We start from the raw sequence: 24,995 nt of genomic DNA on the forward strand, positions 1-24,995 counted from the left end.
TCCATTGGATATAAACAAGTATAATAACAGAAAACTATATGTGAAACTGTAAATATATAATAACAAAATAGAATAAATTGAGATTAGATAAAGAACATGTATAATACACTTGTTCTCTAAAATCTAAACACTAAGAGTACTATTTATTAAAATTTTATAACGCGTATACTCTATGTTGTAACCTGTAACCATCGATCCGATAAAAAAAGATCAAATCTTGAAGCTTCTTCCGCCTTTCTGCCACACTTCCGTGCCCTCAAGACCCGACGACAGAATAGACTTGGAATCCGGACACCATTTTAACTCTTTAAGAAGAGAAAAAAGGGTCGCTAGCTCGGGTGTCATTGCGCTATCTTTTATGTTGTTACATGAAACTACTTTAAGCCTTTTAAGCTCTTTCCATGAAAGAACCACAGGCTCGAAACCGTCCATTGTAAGTAATGAGCAGCCTTCTAAACATAGAGACACCACTCTCCTTATAAAACATGCCAAAAATCAAAACTTTTTAGACAATGAGTGCAACATGTAGGTAACAAGTTATTACATATGACTATACGAGTACTAAATAGGTGTCTGCATGGGTCAGTTTGATAAGGTTTTGGGCTAAAACCGAACCATAAACCAAAAATGTCGGTTTTTGAGTTTCTGAAAACAGTTCAGCTTTTGTTTTTTCGGTTTTCCCATTTGGGTCTTGAAAATTTTGGACTGAAAAAAGATTGGCAAAAAAAAAAAAAAGAATTTGGGCCTAGGTTTTTTTTGTTAGTGTGCATGGTTCGGTTCGGCAAGGTTTTGAGCTAAAACCGAACCATAAACCAAAAATGTCGGTTTTTGAGTTTTTGAAAACAGTTCGCTTTCGGTTTTCCTGGTTTTGGTTTCAGTTCGGTTTATATTTTTTCGGTTTTCCCATTTGGAGCTTCAAAATTTTGGACTGAAAAAAGAAGTTGGCCAAAAAAAATGGATTTGGGCCTAAATTTTTTTGTTAGTTAATAATTAATTGATAATTATACATCTGGGCTAAAATATTATTAAACTATTACAAATCACTTAAAACCTAAAACAAAAAATAAAAGCCTATAAATTCGACCATTTTGGTTTGATTTTTTTTGGTTTTAGTTACACGGAAAACCGAACCGAAAGTTCGGTTTTTACAAAAACATAAAACCTAACCGTCGGCTTTTGTTTTGGTTCGTTTTTTAAATTTTGGAGCTTTTTGGTTTCTCGCATACCCCTAAATACTAAACACAATATGCCGGAATATATGAAGAGAAAAAAAGAGTTAAAAATTATAAATTATAATCATACCTACAAATACTTGCAGTACTGAATGAGTTATTATCCAACCCCCAACAATCCTCAAAAACCAACTCCTTAACACTTTTACAAACAAAAAACAACGCTCCGAGCCCCTGCTTATCTCTCAACCGACACCTCTCCAAATGCAACTCTTCAAGGGTCGGGCACGAACCTAAATACTCATCAGGGCCCGGATTCGGATCAATAAACTTGCAAGATTGAAACTTTAAAGTCTTCAAATTTACACAATAAGACAATGCAGCTAACCATCCACCTTCCAAATTATGATCACAAAAAGTCAACTCCTCCAACATTTGACAACATTGACCAATAGCTTTAATCCCATCATAACTCCCTTCACATCCAACAAGCTCAAGCTTTAACAACCTTGGGCACCCTTGCGCCAAAATAGTCAACCCGATATCCGTCACCACCGATCCATACAACCCGTTAACCGAACCAACAAGTTTCAAAATCTGCAAATTTCTAAACCCTGCAAGCCCTTTTAGATCCAAATCCGTACACGAACATAACTCTAGTTCCTGCAACGCTAAACACTCGTTCGCAATAGAAATTAACCCTTCTTCGCTTGCACCGAGCAACACGACTTTTCTTAAATCCGGGCACCCTTGTGCTAAAATCTTAACCCCTCTATCGATCACCCGAGGATTCAAAAACTCAGGTTTCCAAAAATACCCTTCGTCCGATACGAACGAATTAACATGAATCGACACGAACTTATCGCTTAAACAAATACCCGAGTTCCGAGGGGATATTATGCAAGCTTGAACAATATCAACATCAACAAGATTCGGAAACCGGTAACCGAGCCTACCGGATTCAAGAAAATCCCAATCTTTTAACCTCAATGTTTTCACTAAACCACCATTAATCTTTAACCATCTTTTACATACCAAAGAGCTACAAATTTGCTGTGGTTTTGTGAGATTTGAGAGTATAATACTCAAAACTTGATCTGAAACCAAAGAGAATAAATCTTGAGCTAGGGTTAGGGTTTCATCAGGCTCACAAGGGGGTGTGTTTGGATTTGAAAGTGGACTCAACCTCATTTTAATAAAAATATCATTTTTGATAATATTTTTTTATAAAAATTGTGAATTTGGGATTAGGGTTTCAAATTTCAAGAATCAAGATTCTTGAAATTTGACAAAAAAAAGGTTAATCTTTGAAGCTTCAAAATGAATATTTTGATTAAAAATTCAAGATTTCATTTTGATAATATTATGAGAAAGCTTGGGATTAAAGTTTCAAATTTCAAGAATATCAAGATTCTTGAAATTTGACATAAAAAGGTGAAATCTTTGAAGCTTCAAGGTGATTTTTTTATTTTTTATTTTATATAAAAATTCAAGATTTCATTTGATAAGATTATGATAAAGATTGGTATTAGGGTTTCAAATTTCAAGAATATTTTTATATCAAGATTCTTGAAATTTGACAATAAAAAGGTGAAATCTTTGAAGCTTTAAAATGAATATTTTGATATAAAAAATTCAAGATTTCATTTGATAATATTATTATGATAAAAATTGGTATTAGGGTTTCAAATTTCAAGAATATTAAGATTCTTGAAATTTGACATGAAAAAGGTGAAATCTTTGAAGCTTCAAGATGAATATATTGATATAAAAATTGAAGCTTCAAGGTGAAAGCTTTCTTTCTGTATCTGGGTATATCTATATGTGTATGTATATGTATGTATATATGTGTGTGTGCTTAGTTTTTCTCGTGAGTGGATGAGATTCGTGGGTTGCACAATATTGTCCTCTGTATGATGTTTGTCAATATTATAAAAGGGTTAGAAAGAGGTGAGGTTAGTCAGACAAAATGGATGATGATAATAATATTATTATTGGGATATGATTATGGGTAAATGACATTAAAAAGACATGAAAAGACATAAGCAGTTTCTTTATATTAAGTTATAGTTTAGACAAGGAAGGTTAAAAGTTAAAACATGAAAAATGACAATTTTGAATCTATGTTATTTAATTTAATTACTTATACATGTTTAATACAGAGGTGTATAAATCGTTTTAAAACTCAAAACTGGTTTGGGTTGAAACCGGTTCGGTTTAGTCAACAAAAATCAAAATCGGTTTATGACCGGTTTCGGTTCAGGTTGAAACCGGTTTCTTGACTATGTGCAATCGGTTTCGATTTCGGGTTTTGACCGGTTTTTGCTCGGTTTTGGCCAGTTTCGGTTCGGTTTAACCGGTTTGGAACCGATTGTTGTGGAGAAAATTACAAATCGGTCCCAAACCTACGGTTTCAATCGGTTCCAACCTGGTTTCTGCATAATCGGTTTAAAACCAGTTCAAATTTCAGGTCGGTTTTGTTAGCCGGTTTATATGTCCACCTCTAGTTTAATAGTGTACTAGATGCTCAAAGGAGTTAGGACAACAGGCGTCGACGTGGATAAACGAAGGCACATCGGAGAAGATTGGCGTGTTGGTCTAAACAAAAGTTACGGATGAAAATATGTAAGTGCATAGTACAAAGATCGGGTGTGTGAGAAGAAAGTTGGGTAACAAAGGTTTGTGGTGGAACTTACTTGTTATAAATAGAGGGATTACTCCATAAAATAGTAACTAACTTTGAAATAATATTCGCTATTAGGCTATTAGCCATATGACGAATATGATTTGTGTGAATAATGTGAAATCGGTTATAAGTAACAGGAAGCATGATAAAGATAGATTCTATGTCTTAGTTAAGGTAATATGACAAAGTGTGTAAGCTAAGTTATCAATAATTTGATTATTTCTTTAATCATCTGGCATTGCCTCGCTCAATTATTTTTCTCGTTATGAATTGACTATATAGGAAATATAGTTTCAACTTCAAACATAAGTGAGCATAATAGATTCAACATAAATATGCATCATTAAGAGCTCAATTATCAGTAGTAAGTTGCTGCTGATCATCGGTAGTAGCCGAGATAAGTAATAACTTGGTCGATTAGTGGCAAGTATGATCAACAAAACTAGCCACATCAGCAACAACTTCGACGATAATTTCAAAAGAGAGTACAAAGAATTACTTTTGATTTTAGCTATTTGTTGTGATACAAAAAAAAACGCAGAATTTTGACGTTTAAAAGGGAACACAATAAATAAAAAAGATCGTGAATTCCTTAATTTAAGGCTACAATTGTCTATACATAAGAGTTTTTGTTAAAATCAATAATGATGAACAGCTTATACTTATGTATCGTTTTATTTTTATTATCTAACAAATGGTAACTAAGCTACCAGTGACACGCATGGTTCTCTAACCATGTAAGAGAGGTAATTAGCTCCGGCAAACACAAAATTATTCCTATGTTTTTTCAGAACACAAAACAAGCCCGTTCTTGATTTCACTGACTTGTCCAATTAAAGATTTGGAAATACCACAATATACTTGAATAAGAAAGTAATCGGTACACGATTAACATAGACCGTATGACGTCTACGCGTTTCCAAAATATAAAATCGCGTAGCCTACGTTTATAATTTAGGTAATACGACATCAAATTTTAAGCTAAAATTATTAAAATTCTAGTAGTACTTTTAATTATCTTTCTTGTCTTCACTCAATCATACTTGTTCTTTTCTAACACGTGGGTTATACATCGACTGTATCGAAAACATATACACCTCTATTCATTTTTATCAATCATTTCATTTGTCTTCACAAACATTGAAAACAGACACATTATGTGACAATTGTGTAGTTCAAGATCACCTGATTTCAGTAGCCAAATTTAGAGTGCACAAATCGGGTTTTCAAATACCAGGGTTCGGGTATGACCGGATATTGAAAAATCGGGTATCGTCAATTCCCGGGTTGGGTTCGAGTCTGGGTATTGTTTCTAAAAATCATACCCTATGTATCGAGTTCGGATATAGAACCGAGTATTTGAATACCCTAATTCTGGGTATTGAAAAAACCTTATATTTGGGTTTTTTCTGGTATTTTTCAAATATATATTGGATTTTTTAAGAGATTGCACCTTTTAGAATTATTTTCAGTATTTTTCAGGTAATATCAGATATTTGAAAAACTCAGTTTCGTAGCCTACGGGTAGAGTCGGGTACAGGTTCGGGTATTAAAAACCCGGGTATAAAAAACCGGTTTCGGGTATTTTTATCAAGTCCAGTTCCGGGTTCAGGTTTTTTGTCCACTTCTAACCAAATTCATTTGACAGTTATTTAAGAGAACTTAAAACTGCTCTCGTCAACATGTGACAATAGTGAGTTAAGACGCCGGGTTGGCTTCAAAAGACACCGAATGTGTTCTACAGCATTTAAAACGACGGTATCCCGCAAAGACAAAGTAAGAAAACATTTCTCGAAAACATCTAGAAACAAAAATCTAAACAAAGTCTACCACCCGTCCGCTATCATCAGCATTTACATACGAGAAGTTTGATTAAATCTCTAAATAAAAAGCAATAAAGCAATCCTAGTGCAGCGTATCAGCTATGCCTCCAGCAACCACACCGTCATCCACGGGCTTAGGCCCTCCACACGATCTCGACACCGATTCAAAAAGCTTCTCAATTTCAGGAGCACACCTTGTGAAAGACCGGCTCCAGAAGTTGTATCTCGGGTTCTGCTCACAAGTTAATCTTTGTTATTATCTTACAACTCGTTATTAATATATACAACATTTAAGTACATAAGATGATTTATTTATTTATTACCTTGATAAGCTCAATGAAAGTAATTAGAAGCCCCCAAGGGTGTGGTCGGTTAACAATCAACCGCTCCAATAGAACCCTAGTGATCTGTTCCTGGATTGCCTCCTGCATAACATTTGAAAGCACGTGTGTGAATATTTGACAGTGAAACATCCATAAAAGTCGACCGAGTACTGATAACCGACTGACCTGGTTTGACTCGGAGAACAAGTAAAGAAGGATGAATGAGAAGTAATGTGTGTGGTTGTTGGGATAACGCAATTGGTTAGCAATCGCGTTCAAGAAGAGGTAACGCCCTTCGTTTTCTAGCTCCAATATTAATGTTTGGAATATGTCCAAAGCAGCACCCACTAAAAAGATTGCATTACTTGCCATTGTTTGTCCATGAGGTGTTCTCGCCTGCTGCTGCATGATTGCCTGCATCAATATTATAACTTATATCAACTTTTTGTTTCTCGTTAAACCAAAAATTTTTCGAATTAGAATCCAAGAAAAAGTTAAAAACACACCTGTATTCCGACATAGAGAACAAGGGAGTTCATCAAAGGCACATTATATCGGGTCCCGGCCCTTGCAGCTTCACTTGGTGAAAGAAGCAGTTTCTGCTTTAATTCTGATAAAAATGATGTCCCTTGTGGCCTCGTCTGTACATATAATTAAAAAAAATACAATTAATTAAAAAAAGTCAGATTTTCCATGCTTGTTTTGCCAACAAAGCTCTGTACCTTGAGATACTCGTCCACGTCAGTTTTCATTTGCTTGGCTTTCAAAGCCGCATCAACCTCCGATAAAATGCGCGGTGACTGACTAATCTCAGCTAGCAGATCAATCTGAAAAGTCAAGATTGTATTGTTCAAGAAATCAGTTCTGATACAAATTCATATTGTAATTTGCTTCTATAAGAATGTTAGAATTTTTTTACAAAAATACTTAAAACGTTATCTATCAAAAAACGAAGAAAAAAAATACGGACCTTTAGGTTGGGAGTGGAAGGGTCGGGTAGCCTCATGTTGCGTGGGAACGCGCTGAGCACAATATTTCGCATCTGAATGCAGCTTGGAGGAATGATATCACAGAAACTAAAATGATAATCACAAAGGAACTCCGGAAAATCATGAAGCAGCACTAAAAGAACCCTCAGTGTGCCTTTGTACAGAAAACGAATCTGAGAATAAGAAACAAAAAAAGAGATTAAGATGATTTTGTTAAATACAGAAGTTAAAAGAGTAAAACACAGATGCAAACCGGTTCAGCAAGTTCAGCATTTCTCAAGAAAGGTTCCATGAACTGGAACAAGTCTACGAGCAACCGTTGGAAATATGGCCACCCCTTTTGGAGACTTCCACTCAGTAGTTTTGGCATGAAACTTCTGTGGCTTACTAGCTCAACCCATACAAAGCTGAAAAAGACCATTTTGCCCACGTCAGACACATAAAAAAGTAGGTCTAAAAATCATTTGTAGAAACTAAACCTGAATGCAGGAACTTTCAAAGGCTGTAGTGCATGAAAAGAAGTAGCTAGAGCTGTCAAAACCTGTAAGGACGCAAGAAAATTGATTACTTGTAACCGAAAAGAATTGAGATTAAAGTGTTAACAAGTTGAACAGAGAAATGCAATTACCTGAAAATTTGCACCTTCGAAGACTGAATCAAGAGAATTAAGATCAAGCAGCCAATCAATGAATAGCCTAAAATACGGCCTAGGGTTGAATGATGTTTTCTTATCATCGGCATCCTTTTGAATGAATCTCACAGTCACTGTTAACACCTGCATTGCAAAATGTGGAATTGTGGATTAATAATTTAATATACAGTTATCATATGTAACTAGTAAAAAATCATTAACAACTTCAGGATAAAATTTAAAAATTCAAACCTTCGACAAAAGTGACAGCTTGCTTGATCCATGGTCAGCAGAGTACTAGCAATACAAATAACAAGGACGTCATGTTGACAAAGAATAAAAAATACATATGTAAATTAGAAGTTCAAAAACAAAAAGTTAAATGGACCCTACCTTGAGTATTGTGAAAACAAGTGATGCATACATATCAATTGCAAGAAAAGATAATGTCTGTGATTGTTGATGAGATTGAACAGCGCCCTCAGAAGAGATGCAGTGTGATACAGCAATATCCTGTTGTTAGAGAAGATAAGACACATGCTTCTTATTGCATAAATAAATGAAAAATAAAAATTAAAAAAAAAACTTATTATGATTAAGTGCGTGCAATTTGGCAAAAACAAATTACCAGCAGACGGCGGAAAAAGCAATCTGATGTATCATCTGCTTTCAAAAGACCATTTTGCTGCAGTTGGAGAACAAAACGAGCAGACAATTGATCATTCACACCAGGGAGTTCATATATGCGGTACCATTCAGCAAATAGCAGAGAAACCTGAGAGACATGATATGCATTTACTTAGCATCCCTCTAAAATAGAAGATATTATATTCAAAAGTTAGTAAAGCAGCTTTACATACCTGCTCTTGGAAAGCAGCAGGATCTTGTTCAGAAGATTCCATAACATTGGTGTCATCCCTACTTGTTACAGGCAGACTAGACACCTGTTTCATTAAACAATAAAGTTAGGATCTGAGAAGCAACAGCAAGTCAGCAACAAAAATTAGTGTGAAGTAACCTTTTTGTCTTTTTGTTGTTTGATTAAATCGTCCTTCCCAGCTGGGTTCTTAGCAATTTCAATAAGTTGTACAAGTGCCTCAGGTGCATCGGGCCTTGTTGCAAGCTGCATGTGGATTTTGCTTTTAGAATGCTGAAATTAATCAAGTAAAAAATGTATTTAACCATCTTATAGAGTTATATCATACCTTAGCCAACACATCAACAACAGAATGAAGTTCAGATATAACTCTGGTGTCACTAGCCACCAATGTTTGGATGAGAGAGATTGCAAACTCCGTTGCCACCTCTGCTAATCATAAAAATTAGGTTTTTTTATTCAAATGGTGATTAAATAATAACAAAATTTACACATACTGTTCTTTCCGGCATCAAGAAGCTTAGCCATTTGAATATTATACTCAGCGAGGTTCAGCAACTCTTTGCGAATTAAGCCAATAGTAATATCTTTGTTGAACTTTCTATCCCCGTCAGAATATATTACCTATGGAACCCAATATGAGCAATTAGTAAAGCAATTCACTGAGATTACTAGCCATTGAAGTAAATGAATGAAGAAAAGAGAGAATAGTTGTGAAGCATACCCAACTAGTGAGTTGATTGAACACAAGCTTGCTGGCATCACGAATGGCAGTCAACATGGCAAGATGAGCATTAACATGAGCAGTGTTTGCGACATTTTCATATAAGCCTTGGAAGACCTATGAAAATAGTTGAATGCAATTTCAAAAGCTGTTTGGTAACATGATAAAACTCACAATAGTGGTAATTGGTAAAGATTGTACCTTCTGAGCCACAGCCAATGCAGCCTCGTCCCGACTAATGCATCTAAGAATCACCCCAGGAACCTCGCCAATAACAGACTGAAAACAATCTCATATTTCAGATTTGTTTTGCAACTTCAAACGTTTTAGAAAAAATAACATTTGACTGATGAATACAAAGTAATATTACCTGAATTTCAGCTTCTTTAGCATCTTTCGCTATAAGAGATTCCAGCTGAAACAATAATTGATAAGTCTGGTAAGCTCAACGACAAAAACTTTTGTAGTAAACAAAAAGAAAAGTGAAATTTATATAAAGCATGAACCTCCTCTGAGATCAACTGATATTTATCCACTGCGTCTTTGGTAGTCAATGAAGGTTCTACAATGGTACTTATAATGCGATCTGAAGGTGACGGTGAAGGCAAAGGCTGTGCATACACTCCCTGTTCCTACCAATTAACAAAAAGTATGATAAGCAACATAAACTCATCATCTTAAACTCATGCTAATTGAATAAACTAACTTTGGAAACACTGAAAGATTCGGGAATGTTCAGTTCAGGAGCTGGCGCCGAAGAAAATGAAGATAGAACGGATTCAACATTGTGTGGACCCATACCACCGCCCATCGAGCTATGCATGGAAGAACCACTGGAAAAATATTGAAAAACGTTGACAAAAAAATGAAAGATAAAGCATGAGTATTGAAAAGGAAATTCATTCAACCAATCATACCTAAGAAGTTTTACTGAGCTAGGCTCCATATCTTCAGAATCCAAGGAGTGTGCTACAGGATTGATACCAGATGAGAACATTCCAGGGTTCAGTTGACCTGAAACAGAAGCTGACCCTGAGCCTGAACCATAACCCCGGTGTAAAGCACCACTTCCTGGTGGTGGCGGTGGTGAAGGACCAAGAGGTACAGATGCCGAATTTTGGTTAGACTGATTTTGCCATGGTAACCGAACAAAATCCTGACAAAAAGAACATTTAAAGTTACTACTTATACTAGGTGATAAATCATCAATGGACATAACATGATACCTCATAGACCCGTTGTTGAGAATGGGTTAATCGGCCAGGTTTAGGACGAAGGGCTTCTGGTAAAACACCTACATAACCTTGTGTATACAGACTATTATCAAAAAAGGCGGCCCCAACCCCGTCTCTCTGTTTCCTTCTTATCGAAAGTTGAGGAGCAAGTTCACTATCTATTGTTTGTACAGCCTGTATTCATCAAAACATGTATCAGTAATGCTCAGAAAAAAAATATGATGAGATAAATCTAACCTTTTCAGTTGCAGCCTGCTCGATAAATGCACAGCCCAAGTCAAGATTGTCATTTGTAACAAGCTGAATTGCATGTTCAAGCAGTTCACTTGCAATATTCACATTCAGAGCCTGAAGATTGCTTCTTAGCTGACTTGATATTGAACCGCGAAGAGGTTCCTATTAAGAGATCAAAATCAGTGTTAAATACAAAGAAGCATGCAGGTAACATCGTGATTTAAAATATTGATAGCAGTGTAGCAAAAAACCTTGCACGTGACATGAGCTATACTTCCAGCCAAACTGGCAACCATCAAGTGTGCTGCACTGTGTATACGGCTTTCATCCGACTCCATAGCATAGTCCTGCCGATGAACATAAAAATGTTAAACGTCTTTTAAGTAAATTTTAACATTGACACACAATAAACATACTGAACCAGCATAGTGTCACCTTTAGCACGAGTTCTTTTGTTGTTTGAGTTGCAATTGAAACACTGCGCTGAACAATACCAGTAACTATTTCTTTAATAGCCAGTTCCATGGAAATTCCAAGCACACTGTAAAAGAGACAATAAGTTGCACAAACCCAGCAATATTTAGTTTACTAATCAACTACTGAGCAGACTTTTAAATTACTAAATTTAATAAAATGACTTAAAAGCATTGTATCTTTTAAATACACTGAAGGTGACTTTTTGACACATTTGGGCTGTATCATTTTTAACTTTCATATGCGTATACCCATTCGACTAGTCAGCAATATAATATATGGGTGGGAATAGCCGCCTCTACAATCATAAGTTCAAGAGATGTTAGTACCTCTGAAAGGGGATATGCAGGCCTAAAGCTTGTAGCTTAGGGTTGATAATAACATCTTGATCCATACTTGATGATGGTAGCTGCAAAGTTGACTATATTTTAGTGGAAAATAAAATAATTAGACAACACATAATAATAAAATTAGACAAGACATAATAAAAGACCAACACACCTGACCAACTGAAAAGGGCATTTGTGCATGTAGAAGTCCTTGGGCAGATGGAAGCTTATCAGACAAGCCTAAAGCTGCCATTTTCTCATCCTCACTTAATGTAACAGCAGGAAGATGATGTGGAGCAGCATACTGTTCACCAAAGTAAAATAGGACCATCAAACCAGTAATAACAAAAAGCTTCCAATGTATTTTACCAACATATAAAGATCAAAGAAAGACCTGAGATAATATTCGTGAACGACCACCCAAATGAGATGAACTACCAATTTCAACCGGTAATTCAACTTGATTTAGAGTAGCTATCGGATTAGATTTAACTTCCGCAACCAATGGTGGTTGAGCTGGCCCAACATCTTTGTTTGAAAAATCAGGATTCCCTTCAACTTCTCTCACTCTGTCTATTAGAAGGGATGATGGTGTTACTTCCTTCATATCCACACCAAGATTCTTGTACAATACCTGAAGCATCACAATAAAACATAGTTTACCAGATTTTTTTAATCAGCTTAGCAATTACCTCTTATCAAGCACACATATACACATACCTCAATTTCAAACTTGAGATTCATTTTCAGATTTGGCATTGCATAAATTTCAGCAAGTAATCCTAGAACTCCCATGGTCCAGGGATTAGGCGGTTGATATGCTATACTGTTTGAACATGACTCCAATATCTACATCATCCACCAAAAAAATTGAATACCTCACATTACTTTGATCAGAGTAATAAAAAGATAAACCAATCAATATATGTACCTTAGAGGTAAATGGAATCACTGCAATCATTAAACCCTTTTCATAAGCCTACAAAATATTGAATGTGGATTTAGTTACATGTCACTCAAAACAATAAAGGTCAGCCTTTCTGAAACTAAAGATATGGACAAGAGAATTATTTAACCTCGATAATTAAAGCCTTTGGATCAATCTCCCTAGCGCGCAAAACTTGGTTTCTACCAATTGTTATCTTTCCAAGCCAGCCTCCAAGATTCTTTAGCAGAGAACGTTCTTCTGAACTGGACTTTATAAGCTCAGATCCTACAAGAACCTGTTGCATTGCCATATAATACTATTAACTCTGTACAATCCGCAAACCATCACCATTAAGAATAAAGAACTGGTTAGTAAATAGCACCTTGCAATTCTCATAAGTGGCTTGAACAATCTCTTTGTTAAGAGCCTTTGAGTTGGCTTTCTCCAGGAACTTCAAGTACAAGTCATGAAAATTTGGTTCGATACTCGCTCTGTCAACAAGATCAGCAAGACACTCATAAGTAAATTACAAGGTAACCTTAAGCAAGTTTTACATGTTTGGTTGCAGTAACCAAATTATAAGCAAGGTACCATCAAATAAATTATGCGAGACCCTGTAAGTAAACCTCAACGTGTGCATGAAGATGTGACCAAATATTTAATAATGCAGCAAAAAAATGTAGCAAATGACAACCACCAAACATGCTATCACTAATTTATGTTCCACAAAAAACAAATATGATAGTTTAAATATCGTCACAAATTTACCAAAAAACTTCTTAACCAGGTATGCTTTCAATTAGCATCTTACTGTCTTAGTGGTATAGTTTCTCACCTTTTCATGACCATGTACTGAGCAAACCACGCATAGTACGGTTCTTTCAAAATTTCAGTAAACTCCTTGGCTTTAGATTCAATGTTGGCATTCGACAAATTGTTGATAATAAAAGATATTTTATCCTGAGTTTCTGATGGTGGAGCCTGCAAAGGAGAAGCAAGTGAGAAGAACATGACCAGAAAATCTGTAGATAATACTTATGCATAAACAACTTGTTAGATGCATATAAAACCAAGATGATACATATATAATACAGACATACGAACCAAACATAGATCCCATCTTAACAAGTTGATCACATTTTTAAGGGAAACAGAATCTTGAATGTTTATTATTGACATTCATCCTTTACCGGTACTCTTAGTATGATGATTGTTTTCACTAATAATAAGCAAAGTTATTAAAAAATTCAGAAAAATAAACCGCCAGAAAAAAGCCAAAAGAACATAAAATACCTCTATGGGAGTTTCTCTCCGTTCAGCAGCAGCAACAAGTGTTTCAATATTTAAAGCAGAACCAAACTCTGCATTACATAAAATATGATTGATCACCATATATTATGGGAACACATAAATGCGGCTTCTAAAGCTTACAAAAAGATGAAAACTTACTTGCTGAAGTAACAGCTCGAACAGGACGAACGAAAGCAGGTGACGAAGCCAACGCTGCTGACGAACTAACTACACTTGGTGGCTGCATTTAACCGTCATAAATTATAAAATGATCACAAAGCTCCAGGGTGCAAACTTGAGCAAGACAAACATCTCATGTAAATGAATGTACAGTTTGGTGATTACCTTGGGCATGTTGACAGGATCGTTTACAAGGGTGGCGGTCACCTTGGGGATGTTAACAGGTTCGTTTGCAAGAGCAACTGATGTTTGTCCTGTGGTAATTAGGTTTGGCTTCATATAGATGGAAGAAGGTACAGAAGCTCTCTGTCTCTCATCTAAATAACTCTGGTTCCTTTGCTGAAGCTGAATTGGAGAAGATAACTGAGAACCAAGATGTGAAGTACCAGATCCAATCACAGGAAAAGATGAACCCGCCACCTACAATTTGTACGAGTGCATAATATATCAATATACGGTAATCCAAAAAAAAACAAATCATAAGACCTTAAAGAAACATGTAAGTACCTCTGTCTTTGGTTGTGAGATAGAGCTATGGTGTTGGTCAGCAGTAGGAGTGTAGCCTGCATCTGATTCTGAGTAGCTTGATGAATTTCTAGCAAGCAGCCTTTCAATGAAAGCAGCAAGCTCAGGTTGATTGCCACGTAGATGTGATATTTGTAAGATATGTTGGCAGTACTGTGGCCATTCAATCAGCCGATCCATAAACTTCTCTAAAGCCTTCGTACCAAAAACAAACATCTGCAATACACACAATTGTCATCATGATTTACAAAATTGTTTAGGTGCTCGGAGCATAACAAATCATCACCAAGAAGTTAGAACTTAGAACTAACTTTCGAATCTGCAGGTTTACGCAGTGCATCCAAAACAGCTCGTAGCGCAATGCCAAGTGTCAGATGAGTCACGAGTTGATTATTAATAAGCTTCCCTGCATTTCTCAAATTTATAAAAGTAGAGCTTAACATAAATATGAAAGAGAAAAAATAATATTCACCATATCGAATTAAATCATGAATATTAACTTAAAAGTTAGAATCAAAGTTATAGCAAATTAAGCCCTTACCAAAGAGATCTGCAGCGAGCTTTAGTTGTCTCTCAGGGTATCTGTTAAAGAACTTGTACTCTTCAAACAGATTGGCAATCATGCACTCAAATACGGATTGTTCCCTGAAACGCACCCGTACAGTAGAACATTAGTACTCAATTGCCCACTCAACCATGAAAATTTATTATCTTTAATTTGCCACTCTACTAAGTAATCCCCATAAAGCATCCTACTTTACTAGTTATAAACTGTAACAACTTTATTTCATACACAAAACAGATCAGGGTTGCTCAAGAATTAAGAAACAGAGAGACTGTACAAATCTAAATCAGTAGCCATTTCCAATAAAGTTTCCCTGAAAAGCTATAAATTTAAATATGAAACTAGTGTCCTTGAGAGAGAACTTTTTACTACTCAAGGTCTATGACATTATTACAAATTACTGTCACATAAAAAGAAGGAGAAAAATGGTATTAGCAAAACCCAATAAAAGATAAACCTTCTCTCAGGAGATTCCTTGAATCGAGCTAGCATATCAACCACGGCTTCAACAGTCATCTCGGCAGAGAACATTTGCTGGAAATAAGTGTTGACCTCTGCCTCTACATCCTCTGCATATACTTCAGGCGTCGATGAATCAGGACCACCATTGTTCCTCATCCTTGAACTGTTATTTGTAACCTTCAAATGTAATTTTTCCAATTCCTTAGGAAGCTGGTCCGAGGATAGCAAGTTTGCATGCGCTTGAAGAACCTAAAAGAAAGCAAGACCTTTGTCAGCGCGGACTGAAATAATGAAAATGATGTACAAAACCAGGGGGGAAGGTAAAACCTTCAAAAGCACAGGAGTTGTCTCCATATAAAGACTCCAGATGTTTCCTGGATTATGCAGCCGATTTGAAGACTCCTGAGCACCAGAATCCACCTCCTTCAGAAACCGGAGACATTCCTAAAAATGTCACATGTGCATTTATCAATATCATCTTAAATGCCATCTGCTGAACGGCAATGGAACATATGAAAAATACCAGAACATACAATATCAGTTTTATTTACCTCAAAGAATGTATCTCTATAAGTAGTTAGATTTGAGGTCAGCCATTTCTCAAGATCTATGAGTTCTTTCCGAAAAGCCAAGGAAGCAAGCCTAATACCTAAAGGCATAGGTACCATATCCAATACAGGAGATACAATCTGCGACAAATAATATTTAGCACGTACATAATAAAAATAGCAAACAGAAAAACTAAAAGTTAAAAACAGATGCAAGCTTTAAAAGAGACTAAAACTGGTCTCTGACCTTTAAATCTTGGCATAAATCCAAGACTCTGGTGATGGTATCTGAATCTATGTTGAGTGCATCACTGAGAGCTCTTAACAAAAAAGAAGGGTTAACATGCCAAAGACGGAGCATAATGCCACCCACAGAAGCATCTTTAACTATCACAGGAACAACAGCCAAAGAAACTTCAAGTTGAAGAAAATTATACGGTGTCTGCATATTAAGAAAATGTATAAACTCAAATGAAACAGCTTAATTAAAAAACAGAAACATATAATACTGAGCAAAGTGAAGATGATACATTAACATGTGCCATCCCAAATAGCAACACTTCAGGGCAATGCTTAAGAGGATATTCAAGCAGTGATCGAACAGACTTTGCCAGGCCTCTCTCAGCTAGCTGGCACAAGACCTCCAAAAGGTCAAGGCATAACCACGCATGATTCGCATGACCAGGTTGATACTTATGACTATTGACTGCATCAACATTTGCCTGCAATGATACATGTGTATACTTGGATCCATTATATCAGTAATACATAATACATGCACACAACTACACAAGCATAATACAGAGGGACGTTCAGTACATAACCAAATTCAAGTAGAGAACTGTGGCAGTCGTATAAACACTTGCCCCTATTGCTTTAACTAATCGCCCAATCGCCCCGTTATCTCTCTCTCATCGCCCCATTATCTCTCTCACTTTATCTGACAATCACAACGTACAACTGTACAAGCACTTATGGGGTTGTCACAGTTCTCTATTTAAAATTGGTTTTGAACACACCTCTATATATGTATATATATGTATGCATATACGTATATGTGTGTATGTATATATGTGTGTAGGGGTGGGTTCAAATGAAAACCACTAATAATTTATTAGCAATTTGATACACCGGTGAATATGTGTGTGAAACTATTAGCAACTAGAGTATATTCATGAGTGAATACAAGTATTCGTTGGTTATTTTCGGAATGGTAGTGTATTCACTAGTGAATTCATGTATTCACGAGTGAACAAAATGGTTTCTAGATATTTAGTAGTTCACATTTATTTCCTTCACTGTTTGCATGTATTTATGTGTGTGTACGTACAGTATTTATATATAAATATATGCATTTAACTATTTATACATGCATGAATCTCCATACCAATTGTCTTTTGCAGTGTGCAAATGTGAATACTTCAGGTGGTACAGAAACAGCATACTTCAGAAAGGACAGCTGGCCCTCAGTGTTTCTCCAAACATTGCCACAAACAGCAGCCAATGGAAATGGATCCTGCATTGTCATCGGCACAATATAAGCTTCAACAATGCCCTTATCTATCACTGGAAAGATTAGGAACTACAGAAAATAAAGTAAAACCTGGGATGCACGTCTGTAACAAGAAATCAGTTGTGAAAATGCTGCCTCATCTGGGACGTAGAAACCCTCGTGATCAAGATTTTCAATTACAGTAACCCAGCTGATTCCAGGAGCCTGCATTTTTTCATATTAGTATGAGTAGATATGCAAACTGCATCTGGATATTTGTTAACAAAAAATAGAAGTGGGAGTAAGTCACTAACAAGCTGCTTAATTGAATCTATCAGGACATCAGTGTTCCAGGTGTTCAATGAAGTCATATCAGACAGAGTCCCTTTACCAATAGCAGAATAAAATGTAGAAAATGCATTTTCATGGTCCTGAAGACCCGTATCAGATCGGATAATAGTGCCAAGTATCCTAGCGACAGTGGCTTCAGTAAGAGGTGAAAACGAAGATAGCAAATCTTTGCAAAGTGATACATCTAATGTGCACTTAGGACCCAATTCTTTCAGCATATCTGCCATGTTCATCTCCTTCTCCATTTCTGCTAAAATATCATCGAATTCATTCTCATTTCCTTCATTGAGAAAATCCATATACCTGACAAATTCATATTATAAAAAAATAAATAAATAAATAAATCGTCTAAAATCTTTAAGTAGACAAACAATATGTTGCAAAAGCAAAAAAACTCATATTCACCTTAATAACTTGGAGTCATGAAACTCATCTGAAAGGAGAGGAGCTAAGATAAACCCAGAATCCTTATCAAACTGAACCAAAGATAACAATTCCATAAATGAATCCACGTGTTTAGACAGGACTTCAGATTTATTAAGAAACAGCAATACATCCTGAACATAGTCAGTGGTATGCAGAGAGCCATTGCTAGTGCAAAATTCCTCAATCTGCTTCATACAGAAGTTACTTCCTGCAAGCAACAATATAATTGTCACACATGCACAAACATGAAGCAAAAAAAAACACGAATCAGTAAAAACGCTCACCAGCCGTTCTGATGTCATTATTTTCTGAATCTGTCAAAGCAAGACCAAATCCAAGTTTCTCATATGCACTTAACTGTAGAGCAACAGATAAATTATCCAAAAATTCTTCAGTGATTGCTGTCGGCCTTACTGCCATTGAGAATACAGTACTAAACTGTGGCTTTTCCAACAATTTTCTAAAAAGTGAAGCAACTAAAGGTTCCAAAGGAGCACTTCTCAAATCCTTTTCATAAACATTGAAGTAGTTCAAGCAGGTCTCAAGAAGCAGAATGCTTCCCTCTGTTCCATAATCAACATACTGCACAAAATGCCACAATGACAAAAAAACCCATTAAATGCATTCATATAAACTATTCACTAGACACTAATCTACACATAATATTACCAAGAGCAATAACCCTCATCCCTGTCACAATTGTCAACCAAAGTAAGAACAAAAACCTAAATCTAATAAAACTACCAACACTCACATAAAAAAAACATGTAATCAGGCCAGCATTTACTCCACAACTTAGTAAGGTAAATACAGAATCCAGATCCAAAGGTGCGCGTCCATGTTCATAAACAGTTTGGTTAAAACTAAAATCTCAAAGTCAACAAAATTACAAGGTTGATCACTATGCAGGTAATGCGGTAAAAAAACGAATATCGGTCAAGGACCGACATTTGAGATATCGGTTATCGCGATGAAATAACGGTAATTATAATATCATGCAGAATTTATATATATACATGTATAAAAACGTAAACATATACTAATAGTAATATCAAAAGTCAACACTCAAAAGTGTCGGTATTTGAAACATGATCTAATCGTAAGCCATGAAATCTTCCTCCGAGTCCACCTCAACCAAGGCATCCAATATATCAATCAATATTGATCAAATATCGGTCAATATTGGCACCCAAGTACACAAGTTGGTGAAGGGATAATGATATTGCATAAACACACATATCAAACTAAATACTCCATTAAGGGTAAATAGTTACGGTAAATTCTTTCAAAGACCGAGAAAAGGTTATCAGACGCCTTCTGGCCGGAAACTTACGTAACAACATTGGAAGACTTTGAAACCCCTATATAAAATTATAATAAATCTACTTATAATAGATGCATCAACGTTGTGATTTTAGCTAGTAAATCAATAAGGTTTTGGTTGACAATAGCAACCGATTCGCGGGAGGTTGATTGAGCTTCGATTTGGTTTTTGTGTGAAAAGGTTCCTACGAAATCAGTCAAATATCGTGACGATAATATCGGTACCGATATGGAGACCGATATATCACTGATATCTCAAAACAAATGTATTACACAAAACACAGTCAACAACAGCAACTTAAAATTATACAAATAATCACATTTTCAGCACACTTGATACTCAAATATCAATCAAATATCGCAATATCGGTACCGATATCTGACTGATATTTTGCTTGGAGACCAATAATCGATATATCACCTATATCTGAAAATAAAAGTATCACACAAAACACAGTCCACAACAGTAACTTATAACTATACAAATAATCACATTTTCAGCACACTTGTTTTCACATATCGGTTAAATATCGTGCAAATAACATCGGTACCGATATTCTGACCTATATTTTGCTTGGGAACCGATAACCGATATATCACCAATATCTCCAAGAATTACACAAACACAGTCCACAACAGCAACTTATAATTATACAAATAACCACATTTTCAGCACACTTGATATCTCAAAACAAAATTATACACACAAACACAGTCCACAAAAGTAACTCATAATTAATTCCGCAAATAATCGCATTTTCAGCACACTTGAATACTCATTTCACTTACAGTCACATAACACAATCAACAAAAGCTAGGGTTTACACTTAAAAACAGATCAATCGCTGGATAACACACATCAACAAGTAAATCAAATCCTACACAATTAAAACAAAATCGAATTACATAATAATATACCTGAAACAGTTCGCGAGTAACGGAGTCGTAATTGGATTCGTTCAAGCTCTCAAACAGCAGCCGGAACTCACTTGATAGCCTCTGCGCCAACGGAATCATGTTAATCAGGTGATTAATTGATTAATTTGAAGATGATCAAAAGCTAGGGTTTCGAATTCGAGAAGGAAATTGGGGATATTTTGACGAGTACAAGATGTATGTATAGCTTATGCATATGTGTGTGTGTAATAATAGTTGTGGATTTAGTGTATATTAGCTTTTCACCCTTTTATTTTCACCGGATTTACGGTTCTCGGCTTTATATAATCATGGTGTGCGTCAGACAGACAGACAGACAGACAGACAGACAAACACAACTCGTCTGGATATTTTTTCGCTCGTACGCTATTGAGGAAATGTACATTTAGATTAGGAAATTCAATACGTATGCGATTTAATTTATGACTGTTGTTAAATGCATACATGGAATAAAATAGTTAATTATTAAGTACAATACGGGATATATGTTTATTTCTAATAGTTTGATTATTGGAGTGTCTTATGGTAACAGGACTAACGAACCGATACCTGGATGCTAGCTGATTAGCGATTGATTGCAAGTGGTTAAGCAATGTGTTTGTAGTTGGGATGATTGTTAACCAATACAAAATTTAGTTCATCCGTCTTTATAATTTGTCTCCCTTAATTAATCTTAATAATGGTGTAGAGCCTAATAGTGGTATAGAGCCTATGCCATTCCTGGAAGGGTGCTCAAACAAGGAAAACCATGTCTACATCTTATCATATGTATGCAGATAGCCGAACATAGGTAGCTAATAATTACTTAAAAGGTTACCCGATGAATGGTATTGGAGATACCTCACATTTGGGTTTGTTGGCTGAAATGGCGGTACAACATCACTTTCCACAAGTTAACAGGCATGTCTATGTTCCAAGCTCTATATGGATACCCTTCTTTATGCACCCATACATTATATTTATTAGGACTATGAGATTCTAAAAGTAGATGTTTTTACTGGAGACAAAAAGGCGATCATTAAGTTGTTGAATAATCCATGATTTGTTGGTCAAATCAACTCAAAGTCCACCTGAAAATGTTTTATATATTCTTGAGGATTCAATGTTTTGTTTCATTATCTATTATAAACCAAAAACTTAGAATTGTTCTTATTGTTTGATTAAGGGCTTATAACATCTAAGAGCTTTACACGTGTCAAAAGGATTACTTAGTGAGTGGGTGTTTGGATATGTTTTTTTTTTTTTTTTTGCTTTTTGCTTTTTGGAGAGGCAAAATGTCCAAAATGCCCCTCCAAAAACACCTAAAAGGTGGAGAGACATTTTTAGGTGCTTTTGAATGGACATTTTACCTCTTCAAAAAGCAAAAAACAAAAAAAGAAGCAATCCCAAACATGCCCTGATAATAAGATAACATGTGTATGGTGCATGTCCCGAGTTATAAGTTAAACAAGACAAGCTCCATTTGTCACGTGGACTTTCATTACACAACACACTTTATTATATATTTGGAGGTTGTGTGTTACTTAATTTGTACATCTCAATATACTATGAAGTATAATGTTTATACGAGACATGATATGTCAATATATGTAGTAAGCTTTACCATTTTGAAGATAGATAACACTTGACTTTCCTATTTCAGAAAATTGAATGCAGTTGACGTTTTTGTAACTTTAATTGGTCGTAGACGCCTTTGTCACACTAAAGTGTGCATGTGTAATGAGGGTGCGTGGTCGATTGCGTATATGCGCACCCATACCCGTGACCTATGTTTTTAACAAATTAACACGAGTTTCATATGAAATGAAAACCAACTCATATGACAATAATTATCTAAGATATAATGGTTGATAAATTAGATTTTATGGTTACTATTAAACCGGTATGCCATTTATAACTCGATCAAACATTCTTTGACCCATAAAACATTACCAAACAACTGGACTCACTAAAGGAAGAATAAACACTTATTATAATTACATAATTCTTATGTCCTAGAGACTCTAATTATCTAAAAAACAAGTATACACACGAGGGAAAACGGGGCATTGCGGTTTTTGTTTTCGCTTACAACCCTTCAATGTCTCAGCTCTCATGAGTTGGTAAAGTTAAAGTAAACACTAACTACGTTATTTAAATTGAAAAATGGGGTAGTAACTCTTTATATACAACATCTTAAAAAACTCGTGATGAAGGCCCCGTCACCGGTAGCCCTACTTTAGTGTTGGATTTACTCATAAACGCAGTTCTAAATATCAGAGTTACTTAAAACTTTACGCGGAATATAACTTCAACCATTATATATTACAAAACTGTCAAATCTTGTCTTAACGAACATTCAGATTTATTTAAACATAAAACATAGTCTTTGAAAACATCATAACATTTCCTTCAAGATGCCAGTATATTCGATTCCATGCCATGTGTCTTCAATCATGCGAGCTGCCTCGACCTATTTGCCTGCGTGCATACTAAAAGTCAGCTACGCTGAGTGAGTTCTAGTTAATCAGGTAACATACAATACATTCACATATGCACCCGAAGGTATATGCCTTCCTACTATCTTACATACTTACGTACTTCCATTCTTTCTTTCACAATAATATACATACTTTCATTCATACGCATACATTTAAAGAGCCTTCCGCCCTATAACATTCGCCGATATTATTAGGGTCGGTTCCCTACATTCGCCGACATTATTAGGGTCGGTTCCCTTGTTCTATCTATACCTTTCGTATCCTTCTATCCATTCATAATTATAAATTTCATACGTCCATACATCATCCATACATCATGTACATGTCAATCATATCTATATACTATCCCTTGACGGCACATGCAATATCCAAATATCGTTCATGCATCGTCAAGCATTCATTCATACATAAATCATATAAGGCATACACTTACCACTTAAGGTAAGTGTATTAACTAATCACATCGAGTATGCACACAGCCCCGAAAACATAACAAGGAAATGGGCTAGAAACTCACCTAAAGTCGGTTACATTCACCGTTGATAGTTATTCTTTTCTTCAGTTGGGCACGGCTAACTGTATAATAATTACATGCATCAATTAACTATCACTACTCATCTCATGTTTCTAGTCTAATCATTACCCACAGCGAACGGGGGTCCGAGGGCAGCGCCCCTGGCAGCGGGGTTCTAGGGGCGGCAGCCCCTAGCAGGGTCCAAGGGGCAGAGCCCCTGGCTGGGGTTAAGCTGTCAGGTCAGCTTGGAAAAATTTTATTTTCATTAGTTGTATTAACACATTTTCCATTAGACTTTTTAATTATTTTATAAATTGGGCTTATTTGTTAAGTCTATGATAATGGGTTAGTTTGCAGCCCCTAGCAGGGTCCAAGGGGCAGAGCCCCTGGCTGGGGTTAAGCTGTCAGGTCAGCTTGGAAAAATTTTATTTTCATTAGTTGTCTTAACACATTTTCCATTAGACTTTTTAATTATTTTATAAATTGGGCTTATTTGTTAAGTCTATGATAATGGGTTAGTTTGCTTTATATGGGGTATGGGCTTGGTCCAACTGTCCAACATGGTACCTAGGCCCAACTAGGTTCAGGCCCAAACAACATTGGGTCAGCCGAGAACTCTTGGTAGAACCATTATGTTGACCGAGAACTCAAGTTGACCGAGAACCCAAGTTTGACCGAGAACTCTCAGGTCTGACCGAGATCTTGTGTTGACCGAGATCTCATACTTGGCCGAGAACTCGTGTTTTCGGCCGAGAACCTTGACCGAGAAATGGCCACCGAGAACTCTGACCGAGAACACAATGTTGACTGCATGTTTGACCGAGAACCCTATGGTTTGACCAAGGATTCTCAAGTTTGGCCGAAAACCCCCAGTTCAGCTAATCTTTCCTATCTTATGTTTCCACCTTGCCCAGTATCTTTTTTCTAAGGATCAAGTTATGAACTTTTAACCTTTTTCATCATCATACATACCCGGTTTACACCCATTACTATCACGACTTCAAGATCTATCCCGTTTTAGGAATAAAGTTTGAACCTTTACACATTTAAAACGTTTTAAGCTAGATTTAGGGCTCATATACGAGTCGTACATAACCATGTGTCTATTGAGTTCATTTCAATCATCAAGTTTACATTTTTATGAAACCTCTAGGTCCGATTTACCCTAAGGTCAAGTTTCATAGCAAACCGTTCATAAAAACGTAACCTTTAACGTAAAGAACATACCTTTTTAGTGTTTCTATGTTGCGGCTAGCTTGTTATGAAGTATTGATCTTGTATCTAGCTTATATCCCAAAGATAGGTTTGGTTTTGATCTTGGTTCCTTGATCTAGGTTGCGGCCGAAAAAGGAAAGGGTTGTGTGTGTTATGGAGGTGTAGGGAGAATAAGATGGAAAATATGGGTGGAAATGGAAAGGATTAGGGTTTAAGGGGTATTTATACTCTCTTAAGCCCATGGACCTAAGGCCCATCTTTCC

At 36.0% G+C, this 24,995-nt stretch overlaps 2 protein-coding genes across 4 annotated transcripts; both read right to left on the minus strand.

Moving 5' to 3' along the window:
- Positions 1–43: 43 nt before the first annotated feature.
- On the minus strand, positions 44–3,119 carry LOC143577843 (F-box protein At5g07670-like). The gene is made up of 2 exons (XM_077061566.1): positions 1,303–3,119; positions 44–475 (listed from the first exon to the last, which is right to left on the minus strand). Exons 1-2 carry the CDS (start codon positions 2,361–2,363, stop codon positions 211–213), a joined length of 1,326 nt encoding a protein of 441 aa, XP_076917681.1. The 5' UTR covers positions 2,364–3,119; the 3' UTR covers positions 44–210.
- Positions 3,120–5,631: 2,512 nt separating this feature from the next.
- LOC143577845 (uncharacterized) lies at positions 5,632–20,727 on the minus strand. 3 transcript variants are annotated; one of them, XM_077061569.1, is made up of 51 exons: positions 20,506–20,727; positions 18,549–18,846; positions 18,244–18,472; positions 17,802–18,141; positions 17,599–17,712; positions 17,383–17,511; positions 16,526–16,717; positions 16,243–16,437; positions 15,999–16,136; positions 15,775–15,891; positions 15,443–15,696; positions 14,962–15,065; positions 14,732–14,826; positions 14,403–14,636; positions 14,061–14,315; positions 13,875–13,956; positions 13,719–13,786; positions 13,261–13,406; positions 12,808–12,916; positions 12,574–12,720; positions 12,429–12,476; positions 12,218–12,346; positions 11,892–12,131; positions 11,670–11,801; positions 11,498–11,577; positions 11,130–11,235; positions 10,946–11,041; positions 10,698–10,856; positions 10,452–10,634; positions 10,143–10,381; positions 9,932–10,058; positions 9,732–9,857; positions 9,596–9,640; positions 9,427–9,504; positions 9,226–9,342; positions 8,999–9,125; positions 8,830–8,930; positions 8,643–8,747; positions 8,485–8,568; positions 8,253–8,399; positions 8,018–8,137; positions 7,877–7,921; positions 7,622–7,768; positions 7,473–7,534; positions 7,247–7,400; positions 6,975–7,166; positions 6,727–6,831; positions 6,511–6,645; positions 6,191–6,418; positions 6,005–6,106; positions 5,632–5,913 (listed from the first exon to the last, which is right to left on the minus strand). In XM_077061569.1, the coding sequence occupies exons 1-51, from the start codon at positions 20,602–20,604 to the stop codon at positions 5,764–5,766; spliced, it is 7,254 nt and encodes a 2,417-aa protein (XP_076917684.1). In that variant the 5' UTR covers positions 20,605–20,727; the 3' UTR covers positions 5,632–5,763. The 3 variants fall into 3 exon arrangements, with proteins under 3 accessions (XP_076917684.1, XP_076917683.1, XP_076917682.1); XM_077061568.1 differs by having other exon boundaries at positions 9,732–9,851; positions 11,498–11,589; XM_077061567.1 differs by having other exon boundaries at positions 11,498–11,589.
- Between the last annotated feature and the right edge of the window lie 4,268 nt (positions 20,728–24,995).

The sequence above is a fragment of the Bidens hawaiensis genome, unplaced genomic scaffold, assembly GCF_021521415.1.
Source record: "Bidens hawaiensis isolate Kalapana, Puna unplaced genomic scaffold, B.hawaiensis_p1.1 tig00028825_1, whole genome shotgun sequence".
Taxonomy (NCBI): Eukaryota; Viridiplantae; Streptophyta; class Magnoliopsida; order Asterales; family Asteraceae; genus Bidens; species Bidens hawaiensis.

Excerpts from the sequence above, each read along its gene's own strand:
- LOC143577843 (XM_077061566.1), bottom strand. The coding sequence starts at position 2,363 with ATGAGGTTGAGTCCACTTTCAAATCCAAACACACCCCCTTGTGAGCCT. Across the intron at positions 476-1,302 it reads AGTACTGCAAGTATTTGTAG|GAGAGTGGTGTCTCTATGTT; the intron begins GTATGATTATAA and ends ATGTTTTATAAG.
- LOC143577845 (XM_077061567.1), bottom strand. The coding sequence starts at position 20,604 with ATGATTCCGTTGGCGCAGAGGCTATCAAGTGAGTTCCGGCTGCTGTTT. Across the intron at positions 15,697-15,774 it reads CAACTCCTGTGCTTTTGAAG|GTTCTTCAAGCGCATGCAAA; the intron begins GTTTTACCTTCC and ends GCTTTCTTTTAG. Across the intron at positions 8,138-8,252 it reads GCTTTTTCCGCCGTCTGCTG|GATATTGCTGTATCACACTG; the intron begins GTAATTTGTTTT and ends CTCTAACAACAG.